The 17,235-nt window shown below is 39.9% G+C and overlaps 1 protein-coding gene across 1 annotated transcript in view; it reads right to left on the minus strand.

Moving 5' to 3' along the window:
* The window catches only part of LOC122799668, a 581,145-nt gene that overhangs the window by 354,646 nt on the left and 209,264 nt on the right, over nucleotides 1–17,235 (minus strand). The window contains exon 4 of the mRNA XM_044068873.1: nucleotides 12,879–13,014. Within this exon, the coding sequence (XP_043924808.1) occupies nucleotides 12,879–13,014 (136 nt within the window). The remainder of the gene's footprint in view (nucleotides 1–12,878; nucleotides 13,015–17,235) is intronic.

The following is a 17,235-nucleotide window of genomic DNA, read 5'->3' on the forward strand; positions in this document are numbered from 1 at the left end:
ACTTCTGGTCTGGAGCATAGAGTCCCCATGTTGGTGATGATCAGGTCCAGTATGTTTTCCCCTCTTGTGGGAGTGGTAACAAGTTGTTCCATAGCATTTGAGTTTATAAATTCTAGGAACCTTTGGGCTAGGGTGTTGGAGGTAGAGTAATGCTCCCAGTCTATGTTTGGGTAGTTGAAGTCGCCCAATATAATGGTGTTTGGAGAGACCTTCATATATTCCAGTGTTTTCAGGAAGGCCGAGTGGGGTTCCTGGGTTTGGGAGGGTGGTCTGTAGCAGGCTATAAACTGGAAGGCAGTTTTACCCACTGTTAGTTGCACATGGATAATCTCTGATGCTTCGTGCTTTGCCACCAACCTGGAGGTGTGGGTATCTTTGATGAATATCGATACACCCCCTCCTTTTGTGGTTCGGTCCAAGTTTTGGGGCCGAAAAGCATGGTATGAGGTATAACCTGGTAGTGCTGGGGTGCTCTCGGGACGCCTGAACCAGGTTTCTGTTACTGCACAGATATCGATGTTCTCCATGCTAAGGAGAGTTTCAAGTGCATGCATCTTGAGGTTTAGACTTCTGGCATTGAGTAGCATTACTCTTAGTTTCTTATCCCTTGTGATACCTATGGAGGTGGGTTTGTCTTTTGAGCCTTGCCTAAAAAAGGCACTATGGGGGTAGCAAGAGCCTTTGCCAATATCCAAAACCCGAAAGTTATCATGAGAACCTCTACCTTCCCAATTACCCATTGTTATGAGTACGTCCACTTCCCTGAATATCCGTTGTTATCATAAGTACCTCCACCTCCCTGAATATCTGTTCTTATCATGAGTGCTTCCACCTCCCAGAATAGCCGTTGTTATCATGAGTATCTCCAATTCCTTGGATATCTGTTGTTATCATGAGTCCTTCCACGTCCCTGAATATCTGTTGTTATCATGAGAACTTCCACCTCCCTGAATATGCATTATCAAGAGTACCTCCACCTCCCTGAATATCCGTTGTTATCATGAGTACTGCCAACTCCCTAAATATCCGTTGTTATCATGAGTACCTCCACCTCCCTGAATATCCGTTGTTATCATGAGAACTTCCACCTCCCTGAATATCTGTTGTTATCATGGGTACTTCCATCTGCTTGGGATATTCGTTGTTATCATGACTACCTCCACCTCCCTGAATATTTGTTGTTATCATAAGAAATTCCACGTCCCTGAATATCTGTTGTTATCATGAGTATCTCCACCTCCCTGAATATCCATTGTTATCATTAGTACCTCCACCTCCCTGAATATCCATTGTTATCATGAGTACCTCCACCTCCCTAAATATCCATTATCATGAGTACCTCCACCTCCCTGAATATCCATTGTTATCATGAGAACTTCCACCTCCCTGAATATCTGTTGTTATCATGGGTACTTCCATCTCCTTGGGATATTCGTTGTTATCATGAGTACTTCCACCTCCCTGAATATCCATTGTTATCATGAGTTCCTCCACCTCCCTGAATATCTGTTGTTATCATGAGTACCTCCACCTCCCTGAATATCCATTGTTATCATGAGAACTTCCACCTCCCTGAATATCTGTTGTTATCATGGGTACTTCCATCTCCTTGGGATATTCGTTGTTATCATGAGTACCTCCACCTCCCTGAATATCCATTGTTATCATGAGTTCCTCCACCTCCCTGAATATCTGTTCTTATCTCTCTTCTTTCCACTGTATTTTGTACAGCTTGGGCCCCTGCCCACCCTGCCCTAACCTGCTGAAAATCCCCTCCTGAACTCTCTGACCAAGAACCAGCTCCAACGAACTAATAACCCGAAACTATCAGGCCTTCTGCTCTCTGAGTCCTTCTACTTCAAGGATCCAAGAAAGTATGTTTACTGTTGTAACTGTGTACTGTTAATTAGTTGATCTTACTAGGTCGCAGTACGCTTCCCTCCCAGACAAGCCAGCAGCCTCTACCCCTTCTGCTTTACTGCTTGCAGTCCTAGTCCTCCCCCTTACTCTCTCTACCCCCTTCTCTGCTGCTTCAGTTCTCCCTGCTCTTCCTACCACCTTCCTGAACTTCATTAGCTCCCTTCCTGATTCTCCCCTTGGGGTCTCTACTAATCCAGTCTGACTGACCACTAGGTGGCGATCCACTACCTCTTCTGTTCCCACTATCTTTCCCTCTCCTCCTTATCTCCCCTACTACAGCCCTCCAACCTCCCTTCCTCTGCTCTCTCCCTCTCTACTGTCCATAACTCACAGCCATCCTTCTCCTTACTCAGCCCTCCTCTACTCCCTTTCTGAAGCCTCTTCCTCTCCCTCTGTCTTTCTCCTTTGCATTCTTCCCTCTAACTCCTCTTCTCTGCACATCTCACTACCCATCCTTCTCTCTCCTTCACTTACCTTCCCCATCTTCACATCTCTGTTATTCTTGTTAAACTTACCTTCTGACTACTCACTCTTTACTGATTGTCTTCCTCACTTTTCTCCTCCTCTGGCTCTTCCTGCTCCGTTCGCCCTATGGGCTCACTCCACTCCCCTACCCTGCCGCCAAATTCCACCCTCCCCCAGCACCTCCACATTTATACCTCACCAGCTCCACCCTCCATTTGTTACAACAAATCACAGTCTTTCCCTCCTCCTCAATTAATTAACCAATCTTAACCCTCCACTTACTTCCCCAACCCCTCTATCCCTCCTACTTCTCACTACACTTAACCCTACCCCCTCCTCTCCTACTCTATATTCCACTACTTCACCCTCTCTCCACATCCATTCTCTTCTACCTTCTTATTTTCTCCTACCACACCCTACCCTTTCAAACATGCACTCCCAAATTATCTTTTCCCTCAGACTCCCCTTCTCTCTTCTCATCTTTCTTATTCCTCTCCATCACGCTACTTCTTACTGCTTAAAACTCACCCATACTTGCCTACTACTCAAATTATCACTCTCTCCTACCCACTACCTCTTCTACTCACTCACTTCCACTCCATTTCCCCCTCCCTTATCTCAATAAACCTACTACACCTCTTCCATCCCAAAATACTCTCCTACTCTACAAAAAGCCTCTTTTATATATTTCCACTAACCCCAAACAACTTCCTACTCTCCAAACATAAGAGACACAAAGCTATCTCACATAATTTCCTAGCCTTATCTGGAGACATTCACCCTAACCCTGGCCCCACCCACAGTACAAACAACTCCTTCCCTCCTTCCCCCTCCTCCCCCACTTTAAATATGCCTCTCCCTCCTTCTTCTTCTCCTAATTCCTCTCCTAGCACCCTTAAGGTCTTCACTATCAATGCCCAGAGCCTTAACAACAAAATTCACCATGTTCCTGCTTGGATTAATCACAACCAACCTAACATCTTAGCCATCTCTGAAACCTGGCTAAAACCCCATATCTCTGATTCTGAAATATTACCTCCAGGTTTCAACATCCTCAGGAGTGACCGATTAAACAAAAAAGGTGGAGGTTCCGCCCTAATCTACTCTAACCTTCTCTCCATAATTCCCCTGCAAATCCCTACCACTCTTTTCGAAAATACTGAAATAACTGCTTGTCTGCTCCGACTCAATAAACATAAAAATATCTGTTTCATTTCCTTATACATCTCCCCAGGCAACAATATCTCTACCCTGGAGAATATTCTTCACTGGGCCTCTTCTGAAATAAAATATGAAACATTTATTCTAGGAGATGTCAACATTGATTGGAACAAAATCAACACTCCTTCCCCCTCCCTAGCTATCAACCTTTTCAACTTCTCCCAAGTAATCCATTCGACAACCAAACCTAACAAAAACCAGCCCCCAGGATCCATCATTGATTGGATTTTAGTCTCCCATCCAAGCAAAATCTCTCTTTCAGGAACTATCCCTGACTCCTTTAGTGACCATCTCCCTGCCTTCATTCATCGCTCAACTAACCCCTCACAATCCCAACATCATTACATCCAAACTCGTAACCTTAGCAACTTCAACCCCACAATTTTCTCCAACATATTCAAACAAATCAACTGGCAAATCCTTTACACTCTCTCCCTTGACAATGCCGTAGAACATTTTACTCCATCTTCCTAAATACTCTTAACTCCCTAGCCCCCCTTAGGAACAAACAAATTAAAGCCAATTCTGCTTTTTTGCTGACCAAAGAGACAAAACATACCATGCATCTCAGAGACAAATCCTGGAAGCTTTATCAGAAAAGTAAACAGTCTTCTGCCTTGCTCCAATATACCCAACTCCGCAACCAAGTAAAAAAACTAATTATCTGGGACAAAAAAAACTACTACAAGAAACTTCAGACTAATAATAATGACAACCCAAAACTATTCTGGAAATCTGTTAACTCTCTTCTCCATCCTGGGTCACAAAACAACCCCTGCCTTGACCCTAGTTTAACTGCCAAGGAACTGAGCTCTCACTTCAACACTTTCTTCACAGATTCTATAGCCAAGCTAACCAAAACTTTCCCTACAAACAATCCTCCCAACTTCCTAAACTCTTCTAACGACTGTCACTCTATGTTTCAACTCAAACCAGTTTCCACAACATTTATTAAAAAGCTCTTATCCAAACTAAAGCCTTGTTCCAACGCCCCCGACAACATTCCCCCCTCCTTCCTCAAATGCGCAGCTGAAGGAATTGCTCTACCAATTAGCATCCTGATTAACCGATCCTTACAAGAGTCATACGTACCCAAACTCTGGCGTTCAGCATACATTCTACCACTTCATAAAGGAGGTAAAAACAACTCCATTTCTAATTTCCGCCCCATAGCCCTACTCTCTCCAATATCTAAAATTCTGGAGAAATGTGTCCACCACCAACTATTACCCTACTTAACTGAGAATCACTTACTTACACCCACCCAACACAGTTTCCGTCCTGACCACAGCACCATAACTGCCCTACTCTCCTTCTTAGAAACAGTTAATCAAGCCCGAGATTCTGGACTTCTTGTTTCAACTGTTCTGCTAGATCTCTCTAAAGCCTTTGACACCATCTCCCACACTCACCTACTCTGCCACCTCTCCAACCTTAATCTTTCCACTAATACTCTTTCCTGGTTCTCCAGTTACCTCTCTGACAGATTTCAGGCTGTCATATGGAAGGACTCTACCTCCTCCTTCTTACCTACTCCTACCGGCGTTCCTCAGGGATCCATCCTCGGTCTCATACTTTTCAACATCTTCATAAACAACCTTCACACTGCTATCCCTGACTCAACAGTCATCCAATACGCTGATGACTCTACCTTAGTCTGTGCCACCCCCAATTTTTCTGAACTTCTCTCCAAAACACAAACAGCTTTTTCCACTACAGAAAACTGGATGCACCAAAACCATCTCTCCGTCAACTCCAGTAAATCCAAAATACTAATTTTCCTCCCTACCAAGGCTGCCTCCTTTGACAAAAACACTTTCAACATCCTCAGCCAAACCAACACCCCTATAGAAGTGGTACCCTACGCTAAACTCCTTGGCATAACCATTGATGAACGCCTTAAATTCGACCTCCACATACAACAAAACATAAAAAAACCCACCAAAAGTTAGGTATGCTCTACAGAAATAATCTATTTCTTTCTAAATCCTCTAGGCATACCTTAGCTACCTCCTACCTCCTTCCCTCTCTACTTTATGGTGCCCCTCTTCTAACTAATCTGTCCGCCTCCCTCTCCTCTAAACTTGAAGCTTGCTATACTAAAATCTCTAAATTCGCCACTAAATCCAAAACCTCAACTCACCACTGCCTCACCCTTCAGTCTCTAAACTGGTTAGAACTCCCTAACCACCTTGACTACCTTCAACTTACAACCACTCATAAATTAATATTCTACCCAGAAAAATGCCCTGCTCTATCCAACATCCTTCCACCTTACATCCCCAACCGATCATTAAGATCTGAACAGCAAAATCTAATCTCCATTCACAGACCTAAACATCCCGCCGGCCAGCAACTTCTATCCTTCTCTCTAGGTAGGAAATGGAACTCTCTCCCTCCTTCTCTTAGAACCATACCTAACACAGAATACTTCAAAACCCAACTTTTCTTACACCTATCTTCCAAATGGAAATGTTCTTGCTTTCACCCTACTTAATTTCTAGGCTTCCCTAAACTAAGCCCCTCTACTCCTGCACCTTCTGCACTCTAACTCTTGCTAAATGGTTTTATCTGACTCTCCCTTGACTGTAAGAATGAAAATATTTCAAATTTTTTGTACAAAAAAAATGTTGTTGTTTTTCTTAGTTTTTGCAGTGCTCTTCTTTGTACTTTTGCTGTGTTTTTCTTATCATTTGCGGTGCTCTTCTTTGTACTTTTGCTGTGTTCTTCTTATCATTTGCGGTGCCCTTCTTTGTATTATTGCTGTGTTGACATTCTATTTGTAAAATTGCATTTACAGTGTTATTACTATGTATACTTACAGTGTGGACACTTTTGTATTTTATCTCATGCATTGTATTATTTGATTGTACTGCCTTTGGAGCTTTTCTGCCCGGGCCTCCACTGAAAATGGGTACGTCTTGGCCCAGTGGACTTCCCTGGTAATCAAACTGAAATAAAATAACATAAATAAATAAAATAAATGAGTACCTCCACCTCCCTGAATATGCATTGTTATCAAGAGTACCTCCACCTCCATGAATATCAGTTGTTATCATGAGTACTTCCACTTCCCTGAATATCCATTGTTATCATGAGTACCTCCACCTCCCTGAATATCAATTGTTATCATAAGTAACTCCAATTCCCTGAATATCCCTTGTTATCATGAGTACTTCCACCTCCCTGAATATCCGTTAACATGAGTATCACTATCTCCTTGGATATCCGTTGTTATCATGAGTACCTCCACCTCCCTTGAATATCAGTTGTTGTCATGAGAACCTCCACCTCCCTAAATATCCTTCTTATCATGAGTACCTCAACTTCCCTGAATATCCGTTGTTATCATTAGTACCTCCACCTCCTTGAATATCCGTTCTTATCAAGAGTACCTCCACCTCTATGAATATCCATTGTTATCATGAGTACCTCCACCTCCCTGAATATCTGTTAACATAAGTATCTCCACCTCCCTGAATATCCGTTGTTATCAGGAGTACCTCCACCTCCCTGAATATCCATTGTTATCATGAGTATCTCCACCTGCCTGAAAGCCTTTTGTTATCATGAGTACCTCCACCTCTTTTAATATCCATTGTTATCATGAGTGCCTCCACCTCCCGAAATATCCATTGTTATCATGAGTTCCTCCACCTCACTGAATATCCATTGTTATCTTGAGTACCTCCACCTCCTTGGATATCCATTGTTATCAACAGTACCTCCACCTCCATGAATATCCACTGTTATCATAAGTACCTCCAACTCCCTGAATATCCGTTTTTATCATGAGTACCTCCACCACCCTAAATATCCACTATCATGAGTACCTCCACCTTCCTGAATATTCATTATCATGAGTACTTCCGCCTCCCTGAATATCCGTTGTTATCATGAGTACCTCCACCTCTGTAAATATCTGTTGTTATCAAGAGTACCACCATCTCCTTGGATATCTGTTGTTATCTGTTTCATGGAGCTTTTCTCCCCAGGCCTCCACTGAAAACTGGCTCTCTGGGCCCAGTGGACTTCCCCGGTAAGCAAACTGGAAATAAATAATAAACAAATATATCATGAGTACCTCCACCTCCCTGAATATCCTTTGTTATCATAAGTACCTCCACCTCCCTGATCATCCATAGTTATCATGAGTACCTCCATATCCTTGAATATCTGTTATCATGAGTACCTCAATCTTCTTGGATATCCATTGTTATCATGAGTACCTCCACCTCCCTGAATATTGGTTGTTATCAAGAGTACCTCCACCTCCTGAATATCCACTGTTATCATGAGTATCTCCATCTCCTGAATATCTGCTGTTATCATGAGTACCTCCACATCCATGAATATCCATTGTTATCATGAGTACCTCCACCTCCCTAAATATCCGTTGTTATCATGATTACCTCCAACTCCCTGAATATCCATTGTTATCAGGTGTACCTCCACCTCCCTGGATATCCGTCATTATCAAGAGTACCTCTACCTTCATGAATATCCATTGTTATCATGAGTACCTCCACCTGCCTAAATATCTGTTATCATGACTACCTCCACCTCCATGAATATCCATTGTTATCAGGAGTACCTCCACCTCCCTGGATATCCGTCGTTATCAAGAGTACCTCTACCTTCATGAATATCCATTGTTATCATGAGTACCTCCACCTCCCTAAATATCCGTTGTTATCATGATTACCTCCACCTCCCCAAATACCCATTGTTATGAGTACTTCCACCTCCCTGAATATCCGTTGTTATCATGAGTACCTCCACCTCCCTGAATATCCATTATCATGAGTACCTCCACCTCCCTGAATATCGCTCATTATCAAGAGTACCTCCGCCTTCATGAATATCCATTGTTATCATGAGTACCACCACCTCCCCGAATATCGGTCATTATCAAGAGTACCTCCGCCTTCATGAATATCCATTGTTATCATGAGTACCTCCACCTCCCTGAATATACATTGTTATCATGTGTGCCTCCCCCTCCCTGAATATCTGTTGTTAGCATGAGTACCTCCACCTTCCTGAATATCTGTTGTTAGCATGAGTACCTCCACCTTCCTGAATATCCGTTGTTATCATGAGTACCTCCACCTGCCTAAATATCCGTTATCATGACTACCTCCACCTCCATGAATATCCGTTGTTAACATGAGTACCTCCACCTCCCTGAATATCTGTTGTTATCATGAGTACCTTCACCTCCCCTAATATCCATTGTTATCATGAGTACCTCCACCTCCCAAAATATCCGTTGTTATCATGAGTTCCTGCATCTCACTGAATATCCGTTGTTATCATGAGTACTTCCACCTCCTTGGATATCCGTTGTTATCAAGAGTACCTCCAACTCCCTGAATATGCATTGTTATCATGAGTACCCCTGACTCCCTAAGTATCCATTGTTATCATGAGTTCCTCCACCTCCCTGAATATGCGTTATCATGAGTACCTCCACCATCCTGAATATCCATTATCATGAGTACCTCGACCTTCCTGAATACCCGTTGTTATCATGAGTACCTCCACCTCTTTGGATATCCGTTATCTGTTTCATGGAGTTTTCTCCCTGGACTTCCACTGAGAATAGGCCCTCCTGGCCCAGTGGACTTCCCCAGTAAGCAAACTGGAAATAAATAATAAATAAATAAATAAATCAGAAGTACCTCCACCTCCCTGAATATTCGTTGTTATCATGAGTACCTCCACATCCCTGACTATCTGTTATTATGAGTACCTCAATCTCCTTGGATATCCATTGTTATCAAGAGTACCTCCACCTCCCTGAATATCGGTTGTTACCATGAGTACCTCCACCTTCTGAATATAAGCTATCATGAGTACCTCCATCTCCTGAATATCTGCTGTTATCATGAGTACCTCCTCCACCTCCACCATCCTGAATATCCATTATCATGAGTACCTCGACCTTCCTGAATACCCGTTGTTATCATGAGTACCTCCACCTCTTTGGATATCCGTTATCTGTTTCATGGAATTTTCTCCCTGGGCCTCCACTGAGAACGGGCTCTCTGGGCCGAGTGGACTTCCCTGGTAAGCAAACTGGAAATAAATAATAAATAAATAAACCCTGAATATCCTTTGTTATCATGAGTACCTCCACCTCCCTGAATATCCATAATTATCATGACACATGAGCTAAATATTTAATACAGTAAATATTTAATGTCAGTCATTGCCAGCTATCTTCTAAGAAATACATTAACCACTAAAACTAGACTCATATTTTAATAGAAAAAGGACATCTTCACTGTTTATACAATTACACCCCCATCAGCAGTTTACCTGTTATTAGGTGGTGATACTGAACCCAATCCAGCACCTACTTCCAATACTCCCCATAATAAAATATGCCACACAACTAACTCCCCATGCACACAAACACACACACACACACACACACACACACACACACACACACACACACACACACACACACACACACACACACACACACACACACACACACACACACACACCTCTCAACCTCTTACTTTGATCAAGAATTCTGGACAAAGCCAAAAATAATGGGGGGGACAAAGGCCCAAAATAGGGACCCTTTTAAGTACTGCTCTTATAAACTTCAAAAGTTGATAGAAATACAGGTTTTGCATTAGCATGAATTTTCTGAAGGGTATGAAGTATGAAATTCAACAGTCTGTCATTATTTTCTGACTTCAAACTCAATGATCTGCCAGTGATTTGTCAGAAAACAAAAATTTTATGAGAAAAAGGCCAAAAATATGAGGCAAAAATCTGGACATTCTGTAAAAATCTGTACAATTCAGAGATATGCTAGACAGAGCCAAATAACAGGGACAGATTTTAAATATTGCTCTTATAAACATAAAATCAGTAAGGTTGCCATTAGGTTTACTTACCTCTCAACCTTAGTAGATCAATGTTATGCTGCTAAGCAGAATGTACATTTTTTTTTGGTAATTATTGCTAATTGTCTTTTTATTGTACTTTGGAGCTTTTCTCCCCAGGTCTGGCTTCCTCGTTAAACAAATGTCAAATAAATAAATTTCTAATTTATTATGTGCACTGCGAGATGGCCGGTCCGTGGAAAATTGCTTTACATTGTTACTGGTCCTTGGTGCAGAAAAGGTTGGAGACCACTGATTTAGAGAATATGCATCTTGTGCCTCTCGATTAACAAATCCTGCTGTGGAAGAGAAGTCTCATTGCTTATTTGCACTTTCACAAAATGAATGCAGTGTGCTGCCTATACATTCTCAGGTATATCAACAAATGTCAGATTTTTGCTGACTTTACTACTGTTTAAAACAGTTCTTCTTGAGAAACTTTATACCGCCAGTCTTTGCCTCATTTCAGTCTCTGATTTCTGCAATTCTATAAGCTCAGGCTCGGCATTATATATACGTTTGATCTGACATATTTCTCCAGGGTATTACTTATTTTAAACACCTCTAACTATCTTTGATTTATTTTTCCTTTATAGTCTTTGATTCATTTTTCCTTTATAGGATTTTACCTCTTTTATTTAAGCTAAAACTTGAACTACATTTTGCCAATCAGCTGTAATGTTCTTTCCTGCCAGAGATTTTTTTTATTCTCTTTTTTTCTGGTTGATTTTCTCTTACTCTCTCCACATTACTTCTTTGCTAGCATCCAAGCACTATGTTTACAAGCTATTCATTGAATTTTACCCAAATTGTTATATTCTACCAACTTTTTAATATTTCTCAGCATTCACACTGGGAGCTTTTAATTAACCTACGGCTCAATGTACAGTTATTTCTGACGTCTTCCTTTGCCCTGCTTTAGTCCAGTTTAAATAATTGCCTTTGCAGCAGAAAGGCCTGAAGAGATTTTGACACCTACATTTAGTGACTTTATTAGTCATAGTTCAGCGCTTATATTTCTTTCTTGCTGAAGACCTTTTATTAAAACAATGAAAGCCAGCCACAACTCAGGTGGGATGACTGATGAATACTATAAAACAGCCCCTACCCTTTGAACTAAATATTTGCACACCACACGTCTCATGTTGCAGGTCTCAGTCATGCTTCTATTTATTCCATAACAGAAAAGAATCCCATTCATAGGAATTTCTGATGTTTATAAGGACCAGCATTGTGTTATTACATCTAAGAATGAGCACAATGTCGTGTGTTATTATACAAGCACAGCCTCCAACTCATAAGTCACTAGTTACCTACTGATACAGCAAACATAAATGTCTATTTCTTTACAAATAAATCTGTATTACTGCTGGAACGGCTGTAGTAATATTGTTTTTCCATTGCAGTAGTAACTTGTCTGCACTGCAGAATGTGATTTATTCTATTCCAACATGTAGCACTAATGTTTCCATATTAAGAATGTTTACTACAAAGTAAACGATATCCAAACTCGCAGTGATGAGTATTTGTACTTACTACATTTAATGATAATGAACTGATTATAAAAAAGATAATGTAAAAGTAAGAAGGGATTAAAATAAGTCTTTCCATCCTTTTTTTTTGCTTACTACGTCCTACGGACATGACCAGTATGGGAGTACTGATCATAAAGCTGTTTGGACAGACGAGGTTGTAGATGCCTGATCTACAGAATGGGGTTTCTCTGGATAACAAGAACACAGCAAAGGAAAGTCAGTATTTATTACCTGTCTCCCACAAGCAGAAATGTAAAATGACTTCATAGCATGTGATGCCATGAGCATCCAAAACAGAGTGCAGCCTTCCTAATTATTTGGGATAACAACCGTATGTTGACAAATGCTCTTTAAGACAAGTACATTAAAACTTCAACCAGGTATATTAAAAAGAAAAAAAAAAAAAAACAGAGAAGTAGAAAAGAATACAGAAGCAGATAGAATGGTACTAAATAATAAGCTCTCACACTTATAACATGTCAACATATGCCAGTGCTACATAATATTGTATTTATGTTGTTTTAATAATGGTATATGTCTATTCTACATGTCGTGTTATCTGTATTAATCCATGTATTTACTGTATACTGCATATGTCAATTTTCACCTGTGTATATGTATTTTCTTTTCCTTTATTTGTGGAGCTTTTCTTCCTGGGCCTCTACTGAAAATGGATAAAATTATCCAGTCAGACTTTCCCGATATACAAATGTCAATAAATAACTACTAATATAACTTGCAGGACCAAAAAAACAACTATTCATGAACAGTAAAACACATTAAACAACTAATATACTTACGTTCTTCATTTCTTTCTTGACACACTTACCTGCCTGTATTTGTGAGGAAGATGAAGGTGCTGCCAAATGAAAGATGAAATATATACGATGTCCAAGGAACCCAGTAATGTCTGTCATAGATGTTTGGATCTGTGTCATGCCACGTCCACCAGAGTAACTTTATACCTGTTAGAACAAACTGTATCAGTATCTCCCAGTTTAACCAGTATCATTTTATGCCATGTCCACCACATTAGCTTTATACCTGCTAGAACATACTTTATCAGTATCTCCCAGTTTAACCAGTATCATTTTATGCCATGTCCACCAGAGTAGCGTTATACCTGGAAGAATGTACTGTATCAGTATCTCCCAGTTTAACCAGTATTATTTTATGCCACGTCCACCACATTAGCTTTATACCTGTTAGAACATACTTTATCAGTATCTCCCAGTTTAACCAGTATCATTTTATGCCACGTCCACCACATTAGCTTTATACCTGTTAGAACATACTGTATCAGTATCTCCCAGTTTAACCAGTATCATTTTATGCCATGTCCACCAGAGTAGCGTTATACTTGGAAGAATGTACTGTATCAGTATCTCCCAGTTTAACCAGTATCATTTTATGCCATGTCCACCACATAAAATGGAGACAGTCCTCATAAGTATGGAAGATGTAAATATTTATTCAAAATATCTTCAGCGTACACCCCCTTGCACTAATACATGGTTATCTACCACCCTCTCATTAAATCATAACAACCTAGACGGTAGTGTGTATCAATATACGTGGTGATGATTTAGGGCTCCCTGTGTAAAATCATCAGTTGTGATAGATCAGTACAACTACAGTACCAGAGCTCCACACTACCAACACACAATAACCACAGTACCATGGTTACACAGTACCACATGGTGACCAAGAGCAAAAACTATAGGCTCACTGTTCTGTCATGCAGTGGTGGGAGTTTCATGATCTGAGGTATGTAAACAAGTGGAAATGAAGAAAAATAAAAGGTACATTAGGGATTCTGAACATTAACGTCTAGATGATTGGCAGAATGGTTAAGGTGTTTACCTTGCAGACCCAAGGTGCAGGGTTTGATTCTTACATGGGGTAATTGGCTAGGCTTAAAATGGCCCACAAGGGCAATTAGCCTAGTACTAATCTATGAGCCTATGATATTATAGAGTGAAATAACTTAGAGTCAAGGTTAGGGACAATGGTGTTTTCCTTTACACCTTTGTAAAATGCTTTGAAAAAAGCTTTGTGATCAGCCTGCTTAGATTTGGCTTGAAATTATTTTTTTTTTAATTTTCATGTGGGACATTTGCATTAGTTGCATGATGCAGACATAAGCTTTACATCCATAAATCGGTAAAACTTAAAGGAAATGTTACTCAGATTTAATGCAGGTTTAAAACTGGCAATAACACTGGAAAAATATTCAGAATACTAATCACAGGAAAGTAAAATTGTCTTACCTCCACGGGGAAGAAGAGAATTTCATGTATCAACACCAAAAGCAATGTTACCTTTATTAACGTTACCACCTGTTTCAGATTAGTCCAAGACTTATTTCGTAATGAAGGCATGTTCAGATCACTAAACATCGTCAGTTTTGTTCTGCATTGTACTACACTTCAGCAGTAAGCAGTCATACAAGACTAAATTTCATGTTTTCATAAATACAAAAGATGTATTTCATTTTTTTGGAGGGATATTTTTATTAGTTTTACAAAATTGAGCAATGGCATGCGTTCAGATAAGACAGAAAGCCACTAATTCTGATATATTCGTATATTATAATTCTCACATATTCTTATATTATAAAATGGAACAAAACGTATATTACATAATCATATCTCCCGTCGCTCTAATTACATAGCTGACACTTGAAGAGAGGACAATTAAATAATACATTTTCATATCCATCAACATATAGTCATAGTTTTCATAAGTAACATTGTTATTCACACATAGTTTATTATAAATGATTATTACCTACCCTAAATAAAGAGAGTATGGGACGTACTTAAACCTTTTAACTTCATCTGTATCAAACCATCTCCATCTATCGACCTACTTTTTTGACTAGATTAGACTCACTAGGCCTACAGAATCTTTTCAAAAGTGACAATGTGACACGTATATATAATGATATGGCCCAGACATAATTAATGTGTTTTTCTACCTCCATTTAACTATACTAACATTGTTGCTTATCACTGGATTTAACATAGTCTAGGACCACAGTCAGTACTTCTTTTTAACTTAATTGTTCTGAGCTGGGCTTTCTATAAGCCTGTAAAAGTCATTCTTTGTCCATTTACACTTTCTTCAACACGAAAGAGCTTCAAATCAAGTAGCCCTTTAAAAATGAAGATCCCTCCCCCAGCAAGGTTTGGAAGTTGTCAGCTTTTCCCAGTAATGAATAGCAAAAAGGAATTACTTCAAAAAGCTAGTAAGGCAAATGACAGCTGCCCGTCGGTTTGGCACATAGTTTAATTTTGTAGTTAAATGGATAAAAGCAGAAGTTCGCTGCCTAAAAGGGAGAGTATTCATCCACTCACTTAAAGGAGTACCGCACCCACAGACTCAAAAAACATGTTTAAAACATCATGGCATGATGTTTCCTACACTTTAACAGCACTCTGGGATTATTTACAGGATTTTAAATATTTTTATATGTAATTCCAGACTCTGACCACCTGGAGGCCAGCATACTGACGTGGTTTGGATAAACCAGGTTGCCACTCAGTATCCCACAAATCATTGTTTTGCTCACAAATGTTACATCATGCAGGCCTCCATTTGCCTAAAGCTCCTGTCATTTCATAGATGTTGCATACGTACAAAGTTCTGAGTAAAATAGAACAGTGAAAGTAACATTCCCTGCTGCTGAATGACTACTTAAAACTGAAACAGTGCAAATGTCACAAAACACACTCAAAGTGCTGTTTACTGCTGCCTTTTTTCTAATTTAGTTTAAATGGCACTAATTTGTGAGACAATGAATTCCAGTCCTTTTACTTCTCCCCTCCCCCGTAACACCTAGCTTCCCTAGCTGTCAACGTCCTGAGGGTAATTTGACTTGGTAATTCCATTGACTGGCAGATCTCAGCAGGGTGCTTGACTCATGTAATTTAATCTTTGTTCTAGCATTTCCTTTGTTACAGGGGGCATTTATTTTGCTGCACTATAGCCATGGCCTTACTTGACTGCATTAGCATCCGGTTTATGTAGCAACTCCTGTAAGGTCTTGCACCAGGGAGCTAAATAAAACATTTACACTATTAACTACTTTAGATCTTTATTAATGTAAGTGTTTAAGGTATCACTTCATGCTTCCACATTGTTAAAAATGATTTACATGTGCAAAGTGTGTTGGTATTCAGTGTTTGCCTACATATTTTTGTTTACTACACTGGTTGGTTTGCAAAAAAAAACCTTTTGCAGTGTCCCTGGGTTTGTCTTTGTACATACAAGCAGTGCTATATTTTCCCTTCCTTTTCTTGTGTCCAATAGTCACTTATAACAAAGTACATTTTTTTATATTTATTTCTTTATATAAAGGACATAAAGGTTAATTAACCTTGAATCAGGTAATGGATGCCACTGCAAAGAATCACTGTTGAAATATTTGTGCATGGACTAAATCCCTTACTAAATATTTGCCAGACTCCAGTTCAATTGGTGCTATGGCTTTAATATACTTGTGTGTTTGCTCATGCCTTCCAAATATCCCCACCATTACATACCAGTTTTGCAGTGTAGTAACCACCCGACATGCCCATACACCTTTAGCTATCAATATGCAGCTACTCCTGTTCATGTGAGTATGTGAATTCATTTTCAGACAAGGTGTTGAAGCTGCACTCATACCTCTCATGTGTACCTCATTATGAGGAATGTACCTCATTTGGGGTCTTAAAAAGTACATGTTCTCGAAGTTCCTCAAAGTTCCACATTGAACGATTCTGTCAAACATTCAGTGTTAAAGTGAAATCCATGGTAAATAGAAATTAATCATACTAATTCATTAACAGATCTTCTTTATAAGTAAAACCAACCTATTTTAACCATCCCATGACCTTCCTAGTTGAAGTTGTTAGTAAGCCATTGGTATGTGTTCCACATTTTGCCCATCTGTTCCACATTATGAGGGCTAGTGCTCCTCATTTTGGAGATGGTGGCTGCACTGAATAATTCTAGGTGCTTGTTCAGGTTTCACATGGTGCTTGCTTAAAGCTATTCTCAGGTTAAGCCACTATGAATATGTTGCACCGCCACCTCTGATACAAGGGTAATGTTCTAATCCTTTTATTCCTGCACTGCACACTAGTGGTATCTGGTGCAAATACAAGAGAAGTATGTAAGCGATACACCACCTAAGCATC

Source organism: Protopterus annectens, chromosome 4.part0 (genome assembly GCF_019279795.1).
Source record: "Protopterus annectens isolate FY-2018-M chromosome 4.part0, PAN1.0, whole genome shotgun sequence".
Classification (NCBI taxonomy): domain Eukaryota; kingdom Metazoa; phylum Chordata; order Ceratodontiformes; family Protopteridae; genus Protopterus; species Protopterus annectens.